Below are 19852 nucleotides of genomic sequence, written 5' to 3' on the forward strand. Positions count from 1 at the left end.
GTACCACACCTGCCTTGCAAGCACAAGGTCCTGAGTTTGATCCCTGGTACCAAAAAAAAATAAAATAAAATTTGTATCTGAAGTATTGGGGAGCTGGGTTGGCTATGCGTGTGTGCGCTGCACAAAATTATAATACTTAATGGAATATAAATAATTATTTTACTGTACATTTAGTATAGATCCTGTCTGTGCCCCCCCCGCCTCCCTGGATTTTTTTTTTTTTCCCCAGTACTGGGCATTGAACCCAGGGCCTAGTACATACTAACCAAGTAAGTAAGGGTGTACCACACCTCCAGCTTTTTTGTTTGTTTTTTGTTATTTTGAGACAGGCTCTCACTAAGTTGTTCAAGCTTCCTGCAACTTACGATCTTCCCATCCGAGCCTCCTGAGTAACTGGGATTACAGTGTGTGCCCCCCCTGAGTATTTTTTATCATCTGTTGGTTGGATCTTAGGGTGCAGAACCCATAGATATAGAGGGTCAGCTATAATTTAAATGTAGAGACTTGGATATGTTCTTTTCTTTAGAAATATAATGGCATGTTAATTTTTTTCAGACTGTACAGTTTGTTCAAGGAATTTTTGTTGAAAAATATGATCCTACGATAGAAGATTCTTATAGAAAGGTATATGTTACTTTAAAAGGCCTTTTGGTTTTAATGTAAATAAATTTTTTCACCTTTATAATTATTGGATATTGTATACAAAGTAGAATGAAGAGACGGTTAATTCAGAAAATCGGTGTTAAAAGTTACACTTTTTCTGGCATTGCATATTTGCCAGTTAAGAATAAAACACGGGGGCCAGCGATCTAGCTCAGTGGCATCGCGCCTGCCTTGCGAGTGCAAGGTCCTAAGTTCGATCCCCAGTACCCCCCCAAAAAAAGAAAAAAATAAATAAAACACACACACAGAGAACTGATCCGAGAATTGTGATTTGACACACAAACTTTAGAGCCAACCCATTCATTTCAAGTGCCAGCTTTTTATTCCCTGCCACCTAGAATGATTGCTCTCAAGCTCCATTTTTTAACTGGGAGAAAGCCATACAGACGTTTCCCTAACCTTCCTACTTACTACCTCCTTGAGAAAGTGTCATTGCTCACAGTAGAAAGTTGAATTCTTATGTCTTTTAATACAGCAAATAGCAGTAAACAATGTGCAGACATTTATAATTCAGTGGGGAAAGTTATCTCCCCACCTTCAGGTAGCAGTCAGCCTTGCTCCTATTATTGTTTAAATATTGTGTTTCCATTTCTCTGTGTCCACAGTCTACCAGAAATACTGGAAACTCCTTCTTGTACCCCAACTCTGAAATTTATTCTAAATAGTAATTTTCCCTAGGAAATATTAGGTTAAATGTGGTGACAGAAAAATACAGCTTATTTTATAATATCACTGCTTTGTTCCTACAAGAAATCTTATTCCAGTATATTGAGGGAATAAAGTTAACTAGAGAATAAAAAGTATATCTGAGAGCTGGGTGTGGTGGAGCGGGTGTGGTGGAGCACGCCTGTTATCCCAGCCCTTGGGAGGCTGAGGCAGGAGAATCTCTATAAGTTCAAGGCCAGGCTGCACTACAAAGCCAACCCTGTCTCAAAAAACCAAAAAAAGAAAGTATATCTGAAGCATTATGGGAAAATTAGTCAAAATCGTTGCTGATATTGGAATTATTGCTGGCTTTGAGATATTTTGAAATTTTTTCTTCAGAATTAAGAGCTGAATGATACTAAGACTGAAACTTGATTTGATATTGATAACTACCTATACAGTTGCCCTAATCTGTATGTGTTTTTAATAACTTGTGTATGTTTAAGGTAGTTTTATATACATAAAAAATAAAGCTGTATTTCCGTTTTCCCTCAGCAAGTTGAAGTAGATGCACAGCAGTGTATGCTTGAAATTTTGGATACTGCAGGAACGGTATGTAAAACGAACTATGACAGTTTATGCAGTTTGTACAATATTGACTTTAATGCTGTTATTTTGTAGATAATACTAGTAAGCTTATTTAAAAGTACTAATATTAATATTTAAAGCTGTTTTTCTTAATTTTCTTGAATTCTACTTATTTTAATATTACACTTCGAAATTCCAGTGGATCAGTTGTTGAAGAATTTATAAAATGTGTTAGAATGAAAATTTTCAGTTTCACTAGTACTTTTACCATATTTCAAATGATGTGGAAATTCACATACTTTTCATTCCTCAGTGGCTGTGTGAAGGGTTTTAACTGATGTCTTTACTCTTTAGAAGTAATTGGTCAGTGTATTCACTCCTTTGTTACTATAATGACATATTTGAGGGAGGCTTCCTTTATGAAGAAAAGAGTGCAAGTTCTCAGGGTCCTGTATGGTGATGGCCTTCTTGCTGATAGTCCTGAGGCAATGCAGAGTGTTACATAGCAAAAGACAAAGAGCATATCTGTCTGTCTGTGTCTCTCCCTCTACTTATGCAGCCGCCCCAGTATTCAATGGGGGGATCCTAATCACTTTCCAAAGGCCCCTCTGAACATTAAGCAGGCTACGTTTCCACCCTCATCATTCCTCACAGTGAGGATTAAACTTCCATACATGAAGCCTTTGGGGACACTCAAACTATACCCAGCCAGAGCAACTAGATTTGTAAATATAGTATCCAAAAGTAAAGGGAAAATGTATTCTGTGTGTATGGTATGCATTCAGCTAATGTTTGAGTACCAGTATGTGCCAGGCACTGTGCTCTTAATCCTCAGATGTTCATAGTCTAGTAAAGAAGTGTGAGGAGAAATGGCAAGATAATGGTAAACATGGTGATGGACCGCACAGAACAAGAGCATTGTGAGCTAGCTATAACTTGAGGATACAATTAGAATGTGCTACACTTGATATTAAAATCCTGACTTTTAGTGGCTTTAAAAGACCAGCTATTCTCACAAGCTCAAGGTCCTGAGTTCGATCTCCGGTACAAAAAAAGACAAGCTATTTAGTTCCATATAAGAATATTTATATAAATGTTTGGGAGGTTTTGCTTTTTATTAAAGCCTCTTTCTCTCTCTCTCTCTCTTTCTCTTTTCTGAGACAAGGTCTGGCTGTGCAGTTCAGGCTGGTCTTGAACCTACATCTTTCTTTTTCAAATAGTATCTTGCTACAGACTGTAATTTTAAGAAATGTTACATAATACTCCAGTATTCTTCATTGAGATTATAAACTTTGAAAATAGATTAACTCAAAACATTTTTGTTTTTTAATTTTCCTTTCTTTTTACCATAGGAACAATTTACAGCAATGAGAGATTTGTACATGAAAAATGGACAAGGCTTTGCTTTAGTTTATTCCATCACAGCACAGTCCACATTTAATGATTTACAAGATCTGAGAGAACAGATTCTTCGAGTTAAAGACACTGATGATGTAAGCTGACTTCTACTAAATAAATATTTTATTTCAAGTTCCTTTTTATATTGGTATCCAATTTTAAAGTTTAAATTTAAACATAATTTAAAGGTCATGTATTTGAGATGGGGCGAATTGTTTTTCAGAAGCTTTGAGATGCAGAAATACATCTTTAATGTTTATAGATGTTTTTAAATATATGTCATCCAGAAAGTGATACATTCCCTCCTTTTCCCCTATCTTGTGAAGATTAAATGTTACGCCCTTCCTCTTTTTAAACTGCATCTTGTGGAAAGGAAGGGGAAGTGTTGGAGGTAGATGTTACTAATAGAGCAAATTATGTTCTAGGCACATTTCTGGTACATTTAAGAGCCTTTTAACAAAAATTACACATATGAACATATATGCAACTGTGACAGGAACATAATGAAAGTTTTAATGGAAAGTAAAAAATACATTAGATTCCAACATTAATTTGTGTTCCCCTTCAGAATGTAACAAAATAGAATATAATCCTATTGGAAACCTCAAAAAGAATGTTTTAATTCCTCAGTATGTGATGCTTAAAATTGCTCTTGCATCAAAGTAACTGTAGGTTAAAATAAATTGCTGGACCCAGCCCCTGAGTATCTGCCTCAGTAGGCCTGGAGCAGGCCCAGGAAACATGCATTTCTAACATGTTTGCAGGTGGCCTTGATGGCTGCTGATCTGGTTGCACTTTATTGTTCCCTTATAGCTACCATTGTGGGAACTGAGAGACACCCATGGGTCTCTTGTCATGTTCTGGACTTCTCAAACTGGAATTTAGAGATAGCTACATACTTCCTTCTATCAGTTGGATCAAACAGCTATTTACTAAATACCGATTAATAAACTAAATCTATTTCTAAAACACCAAATTTTTTTTCTAGTTTAGATTTTTTTCAAAAATGCAGTTTAGTGCTGGGCATGGTGGCACACACCTGTAATCCCACCACTCAGGAGGCTGAGGGAGGAGAATCACCACAGAGTTCGAGGCCATCCTGGGCTACATATTGTGTTCAGGGCCACCCTGAACTACAAAGGATGACCTGACCCTGCCTCAAAAAAAAAAATGATTTCTAAGCAGTCAGTAGTGCTTTGATAGAGTAAGCATTATTATTCCCTACAATGTTCTTTTAAAATTATAAGCATCGCATATATCCAGACACATGATGCCATTGATAAGTAGCCTTGATTTTTAGTAAATTAAGTTGATCTTTCTGGTTTTTTAACACAAGACTATAAAAGAAAGAAGCTAAATAAATTATTCTTGGGTTTTTTGTTTTGTTTTGGCTTGGTTTTTCTTGAGACAGGGTCTCACTGTGTTGCCCAGGCTGTCATAATCCTCCTACCTCATCCTCCCAGAACACTGGGATTACAGGTGCGCACCACCACACCTGGCTGAGAAACTCAAAATTCTTCAGGGACATTCCAGATTTCTCTTTTTTGTGTTATGCAATTGATAAATTCATGTCAGGAAACCAGAAAACTTGAGGTTGATTCACACCCTTAAAGAAACACTTGAAAATGTTTAAATAGATTGACTTTTTACTGTAATATCCTTTGTACTTCCTTTTAAAGAAGTTGTGTTTTAGTTACCATAATTATTTATAAGTCAATTGTGATAGAATTTTCCCTGTTTTTATAAGTAGGTCACAGCTTATTTCTAAAAATTTCCTGTGAGTGGCTCTTATTTGAATCGACATTGATTAGGTTATATCTGTTTTACCCATACGAGAATTTCAGTTGTTCTCTTTACTTCCTTTTGAAGTTATCAGTTGTAATTTTCATGGGAAGAGAGAGCAGTGTAGGTGATTGACAGTATAATTGATCTGAAAGTCAGTACTAATTAAGTCTTAACAAAGTAAGTCTTAACAAATTAACATTGTTAAGACTTCCCATATTTTAACTGCATTTCATTAATTTAGTGCTTTTTTTCTAGCATGATAGGGAAAGTAATCCTTTGAGTTGACTCTTAGAATTCTTTTTATTTGAAGTTGTATACTATACTTACATGTTTTTATCCTCACAAATGTCTTTTTAGGTTCCAATGATTTTGGTTGGTAATAAATGTGACTTGGAAGACGAAAGAGTCGTAGGAAAGGAACAAGGTCAAAATCTAGCAAGACAGTGGAACAACTGTGCATTCTTAGAATCTTCTGCAAAATCAAAAATAAATGTTAATGAGGTATGGTCAGATATACTTAAAATAGCTCTTTATGTGGAATATAGCTTTTTTTTTTTTTTTATACCAGGGATTGAACTCAGGACCTTGTGCTTGCCAGGCAGGTGTGGTGCCACTGAGCTAAATCCCCGGCACTATAGCATTTTAAATTATTAGAAAAATGTATGTACATTAATTCAGCCCCAAGTTAATATGTACTTAGGATGACATGTTAATAATCTTAGAGGCAAAAAAAATTGAATTTTTATATATATATGCATCTAAATAAGTAATAGTACTCTTTCAGTCTAATAAATGCTGATATAGGAGAGATTTATGAAAAAGTAAAGCTAGACAGGAAGTAGGGGTGGGGATGTTATGTAAAAGACTAAAATTCAGAAAGGTGTGCATGATTATTGAAGGGGCTCAAAAGACAGATTGAAGACAGGACTTTTTTTTGTATAATGGTAACTGTTCTAACTAAACTTAATATCTCTGCAGCTCCTTCAGTTAAGTACTTGTTTTAAAGAGAATAATTTTAACTCTCCCAAAAAATAAATTTAAAAGTACTTGGCACTGAAAAGAACACCTGCTTTTACTCTCATTCCTTAACTGAACAGAATATTTGTTTTCTGCAGGTTCATTTCTATCCATGGATATTTCCTTTTTTTTTTTTTAATTCCACATTTTCAATGTTGGGGTATTTGTTCCTCCTATAAATTAAAAAAAATACATATGTTTGCAGATCTTTTATGACCTAGTGCGGCAAATTAACAGAAAAACTCCAGTGCCTGGGAAGGCCCGCAAAAAGTCATCATGTCAGCTGCTTTAATATACTAAATGCATTGTAGCTCTGAGCCAGGTAATTCATCTTTTCTCTGACTTTCAATCATGTAACGTCTTGGGGGGCACTGTCATGAAAACAAGCATAGATTTTTTTCATTGCTCTAAAAAAGTAACTTTTTAAGATAATCATAAGTTAATATATCCTATAAATTAAAATAAATATTTACCTACCATAAGTAAGGTATTGCACATAAGTGAATGTTCTAAATAAGTTCAGTCAATGTGTGCTAATTAGTGCTGGCAATACTAACAAACCAACCTCTCCTCCTTGTCTCTTAACTGTATGAAACCAAGATGTGTAGTAGAAGAGAAAAACAATTTCAAAATGTGATATGTGCAATTAGAGAATAAATCTAGCATAGTACTACTAATAAAACCCCCTGACATATTTACTAGGTGCCTGGCACTCTGAAAGATTTCCTATATATTAATTTAACTCACAACAGAAATAGCAAGAACTATTATTATTCCCACATTACAGATGAGGGAACTGAGGCACAAAAGAGTTGTTCAAACCCTGCATTTAGTAAATATCAGAGCCAGAATCTGAATAGGAGATGGCTCCTGAGTCCATGCTTAGGTACTGTGGGAGCATATAATTACAGTATCAAACGTGTCATTATGTGCACTAAGGATTAAAGTAAAGTTTGTCAGAGTAGGAGACATTAAGCTGAGATCTAAAAGATGGGCGCAGGTTATCCATGTTGGTAGTAAAGACAAAAAAACAACAAAACCCAGAGATGTGAGGAAAGGAAAACTGAACATACAGCATTTTTATATAGATTTTAAAAATAATCATATCAACTAAGATTAATACTTGTAAATAGATTAGATCCATGTCTGGCACGTAATAAGCACTAGACTATTAGCTTCCACTCTTTGCCAATGGTATCTTTTTCTATTCAATTATCATTTAAAGCCCCTCAGCCTTGTTTAATTGTGCTCTCAACCTCGGGAGCTTTTGACATTTATGATTCTGCTTCTTCCTTTGTTAAGTGGCTCCGTACTACCATAGAACTTAAGAGTATTTTTTTTTGGAGTTTTTTTCTCTACAGTCCAGTTAGGGCTTTTTGTTTAGTGATAGATCCTCTTATTCTGATCTCTTCTCATTCCTGGCCGCATGCATGCTCATTCTTAGCAGCACACATGTGTCTGAGTTCACACACTCCCGATCTGTCCTTTTCAAGTTGTTATATTCAGTCTCTGGGTTTTAGAAAATTAGATTACAAACCTCATTCAGACTCAGAATGAATGAAAACCTAAAGTTCTAGGCATTTGTAAAAAAATTACTTCAGCAGCCACATCTATATTAATAATCCTTCTGGGGCTGGGGATTTAGCTCAGTGGTTCTAGTGCCTGCCTCCCAAATGCAAGGTCCAGAGTTCCATCCCCAGTACCAAAAAAAACAAAAAACAATCCTTCTGGAGTTTATAACAGATCTAAGCCAAATAAAACAAAGTTTAAAAAACCTTTATTTTAAAAGCCCAGACATGTATGTAGAAAATTCAGATTCAGCTCAGATTTTACTACTTTTATATTACTCACAAATAATTGGGGGGGGGCTACTGGGGATCAAACTCGGGACCTTACGCTTGCGAGGCAGGTGCCAGAACCACTGAGCTAAATCCCCAGCCCATTCACAAATAATATTTTAATGTATTTCAATTTTCTCTGAAAAACGTGATTTTTATGTAATATCGGCATTTTTATGTTGATAGAATCTGTATAAGTATGAAATTGGAAAGTAGATAACTGTTAACTGTAAAGCAGTAAAAAAAAAAAAAATCACAGTAAATTGCCTACTCTGAACCAACTTTTCAGCTACTCATTTATTAGAAGAGTATAAAAACAAGGTCTTAGTTTTCTGATAAACTATAAATTCTTGTTACATGTGCTTTCTATATTTACAGTGTAATTCCAGGATTAAATAGTTATAGGACCACTCATTTTTTAATATTGCTATCGGTCTCTTAATCCTAATTCTACTAGGTTGACTTGACCTAAATTGTCGTCTCTGGAAGGTAATATAGTGGTACCCTGGTTCATGAACTTACTTTGTTACATGATTTTGGAAAAGATGGCCATGTTTGTGTTTTGCAGAAAAGATGGCCACAGTTATGGTCATGTTTGTCACCTGATGTACAAAATTATGCCAAATGCTTTTGTTTGCAAAATAAATTGTTTGCACTACACTACCACTCCCCAAAAAAGCATTTGTGAACCAAGGTACCACTGTACACAGAAATTTGCACAAATATGTTTTCCTTTTTATATCTAAATTGTTCATTTGACTCTAAAGAAGGCAGCAGAAAAGATTTCTTCTCTCTCTCTTTGTGCAATACTGAGGATTGAACCCCCAGACAGGCACTGAGCTACATCCCCAGCTCTTTTTTTAATTTTATTTTTGAGATAGTGTCTCCTTGCCCAAGTTAGGTTCAAACTTGCACTCCTGCCTAACCCTCCCAGAGTGTTGGGTTACAGGCCTGAGTCTAGCCATCAGCTAGACTTAATTGCTTTAGAATGAAAAGACGAAAGTATCTCTACTGTAAATTATGGTACATTGTTGTAAATGTAATAATAGAATGAGATCCTGTAGTATATTTATTTCTAACACTTAAAAACTGTGCCTTACTATTTCCTTTGGATCTTAAGTACACTGTTTTCAATTATTTGCTTTCCGCCTTTTGACAGGTCTGAAGAACTGTTGCCCAATTCAACAGTGCCAGCATTCCAACTTTGTTAAACCTACCAACATCTTAAATGGACTTTCCTGTGGTGGTACCCTTTAAGAGGCGGATGAAAGCTACTATATCAGTTTGCACATTCTAATCACTTTCCAGTATCACAAGAGAGATTTTTACTTATATAATAGTCCTAGAGTATGCAGCTGGTAAAACCAGAGGCTACATCCAGTATTACTGCTAAGAGACATTTCTTCATCCACCAATGTTGTACATGTATGAAAATGGTGTACTGTATACTTTAACACACCCCATACTTTGTATTGGAGAGTACAATAATGTAAATCCTAAAAGCACCACTATTTTAGCATAATAAAAGAAAGTCCAAAGAGCTCCTATATAGACTACTCCAGATAACTGCTTCTTTGATACTTGTAGCTTATTGTAATTTTTTTTAAATCAAGGTCATTATCATTGTATTGTACAAAATAAGCGCTTTGATTAACACAGCTATATAATTTTTTTAATTTTTCAAAAACCTGTGGAGACAGTGATCTTGTCTTTAAAATATGATAGTCCTTTCAGTATAATGTCTTAGATTAAAGACGTTGCCTTTAATATCTGTTGGGAAGGAAATGTCCAGACTTTTCAAATTCCCTTATTATGTTTCCTTTTTTGTTTACATAGGGAACAATGTTTATAGTTGTGTGTACAGTGGGGGTCTACAACAAGAAGTGTATATTTTCAAACAATTTTTTAATGATTTAACAATTTTTGTAAATCATTTTCAGGCTTCTGCAGCTGTAGATTCTCACTGTGAATCCCTTGCTTGCTCATGCATAAGTGTATTTGCAATACCAAATATACAGGTTTAGTATTTTTGCCTGTTAGTGATTGTTTCACATGTGTAATGTTTTGGTTGAGATGTTAAATGGTGGACGAGTACTGTGGATGTGAATGTGGGAAGTAATTTTAATCATGTGTAATTGGTCACAAGGCCTAATTTGCAGTAACTATTGCTGTTTTATTTAACAATGCCTTGTTGCTTTGTATGCATTAATGTTTGGGTGTAAAGATTGTGTGTCTATCCAACAGGGAGCCACAGTATTTAAATTGACCAACCTAATGTTACAACTACTTTGAGGTGGCCAAATGTAAACTAAAAGCCTTAATTAAAGTGGTGCAATTTTGTATAACTTAGCATCAGTAGTTCAATAAATTTGGATTGCCATGCAAGGGCTTGCATTATAATTACTTGCCATTTGAATGTGTTTTGTGTAATGTTTTAACAGTGCTAGTAAATAAATATGGGTTTACCTTCTTTTTAAATGTAATAGATGTTATTTTACACAATGTGGTTTTATAATTTAACATTTGGGTAAACCAGACTCATTAATTACAGAAGAGATGAGTGAAATATATCGGGGGGTTTTTTCCTATTATTTCAATGTCTACATAACTTTTGAACTTTTCCCGGAGAAAGGAATTTTATAAATCAAGCAGTGTTATTTATGAATAAATGTGTAGTAGCTCTTTGGGATGAAGTAGGAAGAATTGAAAATACTTTGGTAGATACTACACTATGAATTTTTTTATATAGAATGAAGTTGTACTTAGAATATTACAGTTATAAAAATTTTGAATGACATGAACTCAAGTATTACTTTGTTTTTATAATATACTCTTTTTTTTTTTGGTAATGGGGATCGAACTCAGGACCTTGTGCTTTCGAGGCAGGCGGTGGAACCACTGAGCTAAATCCCTGGCTCATTACTTTGTTTTTAGAGAATAGGCCTGTGTCATATGTGTCGTAATTCAATTCTGTGAAATTCATAAAGAAGCTCTTAACTCAAACTTCTTCATAATATTTATCACCTACTGGAACAATTAATTAGTGCTACCTTCTAATTTACAAGTGTGTAGTAGTCCCCTAAGTGCATGCTATTTGAATGGACATTAAAGGCTTTCACATTAAGACAAAGTCTTACTTTACATATTTAATAGACAGTTCCATCTATTGAAAGGCATAGAAAACAAAAAATGTTCTCCCACAAGTTCTTACTTAACTAAGAGACTTGTTTTGGCAGAACTGGTTTTATTTATAGTCATTTGAGTAAAGATTAAGCCCAGGAAAGTAGGACTGTGGAACAATAAAATCACTTCATTTTACTGTGCTTTGTAAATTTATTGAGGGCACTGACATTAATTCAGTTACCATTAATAAATATTTATTGCCTAGCAGCTGTACACCAGAAACAGTTCTAGGCTCTTAGGAACAGCTAAATATTCATGCTGCTGATAAAACTTACAGTATCAAAAAACATTCTAGGCCTAAGGATGTAACAGCAAACCAAACCCAACTAAAACCTTGCCTTTCCGCCTAGAATTTATACTGTCATATAGATTTTCTCAACTTTAGCACTATTGATGTTTTTGTATAATGTATTGCAGCAGCTACCCCATGCATTACAGAATTTTTAGTGGCATCTCTATAATCTCTGCCCACTAGTTTCCAATAACTCCACACACATACTCCCAAGTTATGACAAGCAAAAATGTCTCCAGACATTGTCAGATACCCTCCAGTTGCATTGCAAAACTACTTGAGAACTCATCCGTGGGAAAAACACATTAGTTGTAGACAGTTGTTAGGACTATAAAATGGATTCTTTAGTGAATAAGGACATGGGCTCAGATTTCCTGGGTCTCTTAAACCCAGGTCTACCATTCCCTAGCGTGTGACCTTACTTTACCTTTGTTTCCTCCTCTATAAGATGAAAAGAACAATGCCCTTTACTTCAGGGGAGTTAAAGAGAGTGAAATGAATTGCCACTACTATCCTCTAGGATGTTTTAGTCCTTTCTTTTTAATGCTTATAGAAATAGGGCTGGGGTTTAGCAAAAAAACACTTTTTGTATATAAAATAGCTGCAGTTTAGAGTTTTAAATCATATGTAGATGGACTTGGCTGGCACTTAGATGAAATAATACTAAAATCAGGCTTGTGTTTGTTTTTATGTCCCCAAGGGTAATTGAAATTAATTATAGAAGAAAATCAAAGTGAGTACTATGGACATTTTTCAAGAAATATGAAAACCTTTTTCTCTCCTCCCCTCCCCCCATTTCTTTTTAATTTTGAGACAGGGTCTCATTAAATTGCCTATGCTGGCATCAAACTTGCACTTCTCCTGCCTCAGCTTCCCAGAGCACAGGGATTACAGGCATGTGTCACCACGCGTCCTAATTTTTTTTAAGTATCAATATATAGTCTACTATATATGAACATTAAGAATAAAAAGGTGCTGGAGGCATTGGTGCACACCTGTAATCCTAGCTGCTCAAGTGGCCAAGGTAGGAGCATCACAAGTTTGAGTCCTGGGCAACCTAGAAAAACTGTATCTCAGAATTTTAAAAGTTTTTTAGGAAGGGGCTGGGGACGTAGTAAGTGGTGGCACACATGCCTAGCATGCACAAAGCCCTGGGTTCAATCTCCACTACTGAAAGAAAAAGAATTTTTTAAAATTCCATTTATAAAAGCAAGTTTTGCTTTGTCTTTAATTTTTGGTTTTTTGAGACAGGGTCTCACTACATAGTTCAGGCTAGACTTAAGCTCACTGTGCAGCCCAAGGCTGGCCTTGAACTCACAGCCATCCCCCTGGCTCAGCCTCACAAGTGCTGGGATCACAGGTGTGTGCCACCCTGCTCAACTTCATCTCATCTTGAGATGTGAGAGAGAGCAGATTTAGAATCAGAACTCATTGCAGATGGGGATGGCAGTGCATGTCTGTAATCCTAGCACTCTTGAGAGGCTGAGGCAGGAGGATCAAAACCTTGAGCCCAGCCTGAGAAACTTAGCAAGTCTCTGTCTCAAAAAAATAAAGAAAAAAGGTCTGGGAACATAACTTATAGAGGCCCTGGATTCAATCCCTAGTACCACAAAGAGGAAAAAATGCTTAGTGCTAAATGGTCCTGTTTTCTAAATATTGCTGGTTTTTTTTCAAAAAAGTATTCCATATGTACACATCTTTTGAACTTAGCTTCTCTAAAATGTCCATTTTAATGGCCCATAGGTTTTGTTATTTTTTTAGACCATGTCACTAGCCTGGAACTTGAGACAGTGTAACCCAGTTTGGCCTCAACTCACCATCCTCCTACCTCAGCCTCCAGAGTGCAGGGATTACAGGCATCAGCCACCACGCCCAGCTACAGGTTAATGATTTTAGAAAGTAAGGGTTTTTTCTAAAATAAAGGATATCTACCTGATACTGTGTGTCTAAAAATCAACAAATGTGAAGTATTAAGAGCTATCTGTAGCATTGTTTACAATGCTAGAGATATGATGGGAATGTTTAGCCCACAGAGGGAAACACAGACCAAGCTCTGTGGGTAACAGTCTGTTAAACTTCCACAGAGCTCTCCATTTGGGACAGTGTAATGGTCATGCTATCATTTATTGTATGTTTAAGAATATTTATCATAGGCAGTCAGTAATTGTTCTGATTGGTCTGAAAGAATATGCAGAAAATTGTTAGTGTTTGGTTTTATTTTGAACCTAGTTTAACAAGTTTCAGTGTTTGGCTCAAAATGCGGGCTTTTTCTGAAAACTAAACATCTTAACAGGATTTTTATGTAAATATATTTGTTTAAGTCGGTTAGAGCAGTTTTTAAATAGGCAGAGATCAAAAGCCTTTCGTGTTTTTATCATCTGCCAGTATTATTACCCATTCAGATTTCTATTTATAGTGTGGTAATTTGTGTCCACTGTGAGCACTAATTTCAGAAAAGGAAACTATTACTGTCATGTTTTAATGTGTAATGCGTTGGGCTTGGGCAGAGGGGAGTAGAATGAGTAAATACTATAATAAACCAGGTCTCTGCTGGCAAGTTGTTTAATGAGTCATTGGTGGAAAGGATCAGTCAAACTATCAAATCTAATAAATCATATCTAAACATAGTCTATTACCCATATTAGAGCAAGTGACTGGTATTAGAAATTTTACTATTTGCTTTAAAATTCAGGAACTAAAGTTGGGGTGTCATGGCACACCCCTGTAACCTCCACCTTTGGGAGGTTGAGGCAGAAAAATGATAAGTTTTGAGGCCACCCTGTCTCAAAAAAATCAGTCAATTCGTAAACTGTTTGATTCATATTCCTATTAGATTTAGTTGACTATTAAGAGGTCAGTGTTAATTCATAGATTCATAAGCAGATTAACCAGTGATGAGAACTACATGGCAGGCAGAAAGAAAAAGAATTTTTGCATCCTGGAAATGGAGTACAATCAGATGGGTCTTGAATAGATTGGGTAGTTACCAGGAAGCCGTCTGCTGTACTAAATAGGAATAATAAAATCAACAGATTTGACAGCTGTGTGAAAAGTAGCCCAGGAAGGTAGAGCTAGCATTAACCCACCCAGTCTTATAGGGTGTTTGGTCAGTAAGCGTGAAGTGGTCAGGATTATAGCTGTGGTGAGACTGGAAATCCAAGAAAGTGCAAAGAAATAATTGGAGAATTGGTCAATAGCTTCTGCCTCAGCTTCCTAGAATACTAGGATTACAGGTGTGCACCACCACTCCCAGCTTTTAGTAGAATATCTTAATGGATATCTTCTGTAGATAGCCAAATGTAAACAGTTTCCCTTCCCTGAGAGTTACTGATTTGACAGGAGGCAATTTGAAGCCATGAGTGTAAGTGAAATTATTTTCCTTAGAATTAAACATGAAGGAAAAAAATGGACAACCTGGTGTAAAGTGGCTTGGGAAGGGAAGAAGGATTGGATTACAAGAGTCCTATTACTGAAAAAGGGGCACATAAGGCAAATACCTGTATAGCAGTTGAGAATACTGCATCCTGATGGCAAAGAACAAGGTGCCATTGTTTCTTTATACTTGTCCTGTGCTATAACCAGCAATCATTTCATTCTCTAAATGTCATAATTTATGCCTTTTTATATACCTATTGATGGAGAGGTGGCTAACAATCTAAGGATAGGACAATTTTGGAAATAAGATCTAATTAGTACCAGGCCTGTGTGTAGCTATATAGCAACTAAGTGTTTCAGAGCCAGTGGTGGCAAACTTCTATTCAAATTCAGCTGCACCAGGGCCACAAATCAGCTCCCAAATGTATATCTGCAATATTTTCCTGTATACTTCAACAATGTAAACATTTTTTCTCTCATTTTTAAATGGCTTTTTAGTACTTTACCCAAAATGTTGGAGATAAATTCTTACTGCTTATTAACTGGGTTCTCCTATTGATCTATTTCGTATTATTTTCTGGAAAAAAAAGTTACTGTTAAACATTTGTATTGGTTTCCCAGGACTGTGTTAAAAAATTTAATATTCTTAAAGTAACAGAAATGTACTCAGTTCTGGAGGCTGAAAATCCAAAATCAAAATTTCATCAGGCAAGCTCCCTCATCAGGGCTCTAGAAGAGAATCCATTCCTCAGCATTATACCCATCATTCCAGGCTGCCTCCATCTGAACATCTCTGTGTGGCTGATACCCTCTTCTCTTTTACAAGGACATCTGTGACGGCATTTAGAGCAAACCTGAATAATTTAGGATTATTTCAGCTCAAGATCCTTAACCACATCTGCAAAGATCCTTTCCTCAAATGAACGTAACGTTCATAAACTTGGGAATTGGGGTATGGACGTACCTTTGGGAGCCACTACAGCCTTCCACACAGTTTCAGTAACTTACTGTAACAAAGACCTGTGTGAATCTGCTCCAGGATAACCTAAAACATTCTAACCTGAAGCCACAGTTCTCTCTAGAGAGATTCTGAGCACCTGAGAAGATCCTCTGCAGAGTTTCTTTCAAAAGAAGCCCAGGATCAGGTGAGATGCCATAAGTGAGAAGTCCAATCTGGGCTAATTCCACAGTTCTTGAACCACTATAGTAACCATGGAGTGCCATCACCAATAACCATCATCATCCCACAGAAATACCTTCCACTTATGTTTGCACACATTCTGCCTACCCCACATGTTCCGTATTTTTCAATGATGACAGAAACGTTTTCCTTCAACGGTTTTGAGTTAGGGAGTGATACTAATAGTAACTTTTTTTGCTTTTCATTTTCAGATATCCAGAGAGCTTGCCTCCAACTCAATCCTCATTTTTAATCAGACATTTGTAATCCATATTAGAAGAAAAATCTATGAGACCAAATGGTGTGTGTTTACATTTTACCTCTGCAGTGAACTGAATGTTTCATTTATTGCTTAGGTTTTGTTGCCTTTTTAGAAGTAAGAAGAATAGGTAGACACAGAATCAAATGATTAAAAACTCATCTGGTTGAAGTGAGTTACATTGACTGCTAGAGCAAGTTAGGATTAATTCAGCTTGAGTTTTGGGGGGATTCTATGTACATCTAACATTATGTGTGGGATTTCTACCTTGTAATAAATTCTCAAAAATAAGTTTTGGAAGCCAGGTGTCAAGGTGACACATGCTTGGAATCCCAGAGATACGGGAAACCGAGCCAGAAGGAACAAAAATTTGAGCCCAGACTGGGTAATTTAACAAGACCTTGTCTCAAAATAAATGAAAAAGTGTTGGGAATATAACTATATAGTAACTCCCCCATAACTTTGATCCCCAATACCATTAAAATTTTTTAATTAAAAAAAATTTGACATCCAGATAACTTGTGTATCTATTGTTTGAAGAAATGATGCAAGGAGATTTTTAATCTGTGGTGCATATGTTAAGGTATAACCTCTTAGAGATTACAGTTGATTTAGTCATTTTTAGAGCTACTGTTGAAATGTTCATATTTCATTGATTCCTTTGGATTTTCTGGCTTCAATAAAGTATGATTTGGATCATGCAAGATTGTGCTGGAAGACTCAGAGTTGGGCCAGGGGGTGGTTTGAGACATTGTTCACTATAGTTAGGCTGGCCTTGAACCCACTGTGTACCCCAGGCTGGCCTTGAGCTCCTGGTGATCCTCCCTCCTCAGCCTCCTGAGTGCTGGGATTATAGGTGTGTACCACCACAGGTGGCATTTTGTTTTGTTTGCAGTATTGGTAATTGAACCTGGGGCCTTCACATTGAACTGCATCCCCAGCCCCTTTAAAAAAATTTTTTTTTAAATTTTGAGATAGATCTTGAGTAAGTTACTAAGTTGCCCAGGTTGGACTCAAACTGATCCCTCCTCCCTCAGCCTCTCAGTGTGGCATTATAGGTGTATACTACCATGCCTGGCTGAGAAACAAAAATTCTTTAGGGGCCTTCCAAATTTCTCCTTTTTGTATTGTGCAATTGATGAATGCACCTGGCTTAGAATTTATTGAATTAGACAAAAAGCCAATAATGCTTCCTGAAATACATCTTGAGCTCTTGGTAGAAGCTGAACCATCTTGTTTATTTAGCAAACACCTAATGTTTCTCAGTTTTTCAGAAATGGAATATTATTTGCCACTACCATTAATTTCATTTGTCCAATACTTAGAGGATGTCACTAAAGGCGAAAGTGGCTCCTACTACCTTTTTCCCCCATCCACTCTGAACCCCAGTGCGATATTCTCGTGGTCAGGGCATTCACTCCCCAACAGGATCTGGCTAATGACAGAAGCAGAATTAATGATTTGGTTGTCCTGAACTCTCAACAAAGTCATTCAAAGGAGAGTAAAGAGGACAGCTCTCAGAATGGCAACAGGATAGCTATAAAATGCCAAGCATTCTGTGCTTTGCCCTGCAAAGTGAAGACATTTTAAAGTGCCACCTCTTGCACCACTGTCCATCAGAATTTCCCCCAAGGAAATTGCAAAGTTAGGGCATAGGGTTTTTTCTTAGCTCAGTTATTCCTGAAACTCAGGAGCAGTGGCATTAGTCACAATTAGCTCAACTGCTTTATTTCACTTTTAAAAAGAAGAAAAGCAAAAGTGCAGCAGTGGAGAAAGAAAAAACACAAAGGGGTGAAGAGTCACATCAATAACAAGTGAAAAAATTTTTTTAAAATAGGTTTTTAAGGCTATATGTCATGTAAAGTGTAAATATATAGGGGATGATGTACAGTAATAAAAATTACTGGGCTAGCAGTAATGATTTGAATTACTACTTCTTAACATTGTTATGGGATCTTCAATTAAAAATAAATTGCTTTAGGGCCAGGGATTTAGCTCAGTGGTTCCACCGCCTGCCTTGCAACCGTAAGGTCCCGTGTTCGATACCCTGTACCAAAAAAACAACTTTGCTTTAAAAATGATGAAGTCATCCTTATTTCATATTTAATCAGGAGGGAGAAAGTCATTTAAAAAGCTAAAGGAGCCAGGCTTGGTAGTGCATGCCTGTAATCCCAGTACTCAGAGGCTGAGGCAGGAAGGTTACAAGTTCAAATGAGAGACCTTGTTTGAAAAAATTTTTTAAATATAAAGGCTGAGGATGTAAGTCAGTGCAAACGCCTTAGGTCCAATCACCACCACCACCACCGAAAAAAAAGAAAAAAGGAATTTAATTTTATTACCTGAAATAGTCTTTGTAAACAGCTAAAGAAACTTCAAGTTGATCTTGTGAAGGACAGAAGCAGAAGGACTCCCCTAGAATGGTAGGCTTTTCCTAAAGATTAAACTTGATCACATTAATTTACAAATAAGCCAGAAATAAGGTTTTGAAACACAGATTTACCTAATGCCCTTTTTCAGCAGATTCAAGCTTCCAAGCAAGTTTCAAAGGCAACATTCGTGACAGTTTTTTAGCATTCTATTGCATTGTTGATGCTTACATTCCATCATTTTATGCTTTTAAATGCACTTCTATTTATAAAAGCTGCATAGTTTGCTCTTACATGTCAAAATGTTTATAGCTTAAAATGTATTCAGAGTATTTTAAAAATCAGTTACTGCTCTTGATTTATGAACTAAATACAGTATACTGCATTTTCCAGTCATTAAAATAACACCTTAAGGATTTATTTATTCCTTTTTGGTGTGATGCTGGAGATCGAACCTAGGGCCTCTTGCATGGGATACACTCTACCACTGAGCTATGTCCCCAGCTCCTAACAATATATTTTAAAAATATAGATCCTCTAGAAGATAATTGCTTGCAGACAAAGCGAACTGTACTTATGTGGTAACTAATTGTTTATGTTTTAAATTACTATTTCTCAAAAAGTTGTTACTGGTAGCCAGGTGTGGTAGCGCATGCCTGTATTCCACCACTCTGGGAGGCTAAGGCAGGAGGATTACATGTTCAAGCCCAGCCTAGGCAACTTAGTGACTTAGCCAGACCCTATCTCAAAACATAAATATGGGGGGAGGGATTTATCTCAGTGGTGCCTTGATTGCCTGGCAAGTGCAAGGTCCTGAGTTCAGTCCCTGGTACCAAAAAAAAAAAAATTTTTCCCCAGTACGAGGGATCAAACTCAGGTCAAAACAGAATTTTAAAAAGAACTGGGGATGTAGCTTAATGTGAAGGCCTTGGATTTAATTTTCAGTACCAGAAAGAAAAAAAAAATCATTTGTGGCACTAGCCTGTAACTCCAGCCCTGGCCAATTCCTAGTTGCGGGCTGGGGCGGGGGGGGGGGGCATTTATTTCAGGTAATGATGTGTGGTTGCTTTCCCTGCATTCTTTCCACCTTGCCGCACCTGCCCATTCCACCTCGAGCAAGCCTCCCATCTGCAACAAATGTGAGGACTGGACAGCGTAGTTTTCTGAGGCCTTTCCAACCCCTGTAATATGTGAGGTTGACTTTCCTACCCTCAAACCATCAAAACAGGAAGAATGAGGACTTGATTAGAATCAAGATTATAT

The 19852-nt window shown here is 36.5% G+C and overlaps 1 protein-coding gene across 7 annotated transcripts in view; it reads left to right on the forward strand.

Annotated features, from left to right (window-relative positions):
• Rap1b (RAP1B, member of RAS oncogene family) overlaps window positions 1-10412 on the forward strand; it is a 40532-nt gene extending 30120 nt beyond the window's left edge. For all 7 annotated transcript variants that reach the window (XM_004875044.4, XM_087192405.1, XM_021252355.2 and 4 more), the window contains 6 exons: window positions 556-624; window positions 1864-1920; window positions 3249-3389; window positions 5437-5580; window positions 6302-6418; window positions 9094-10412. In XM_004875044.4, the coding sequence (XP_004875101.1) occupies window positions 556-624; window positions 1864-1920; window positions 3249-3389; window positions 5437-5580; window positions 6302-6388 (498 nt within the window). In that variant the 3' untranslated portion in view covers window positions 6389-6418; window positions 9094-10412. The remainder of the gene's footprint in view (window positions 1-555; window positions 625-1863; window positions 1921-3248; window positions 3390-5436; window positions 5581-6301; window positions 6419-9093) is intronic.
• Window positions 10413-19852: the final 9440 nt, after the last annotated feature.

The sequence above is a fragment of the Heterocephalus glaber genome, unplaced genomic scaffold, assembly GCF_053883595.1.
Source record: "Heterocephalus glaber isolate CG9 unplaced genomic scaffold, H.glaber_assembly_v1.0 deba00001571, whole genome shotgun sequence".
NCBI classification, from domain to species: Eukaryota; Metazoa; Chordata; class Mammalia; order Rodentia; family Bathyergidae; genus Heterocephalus; species Heterocephalus glaber.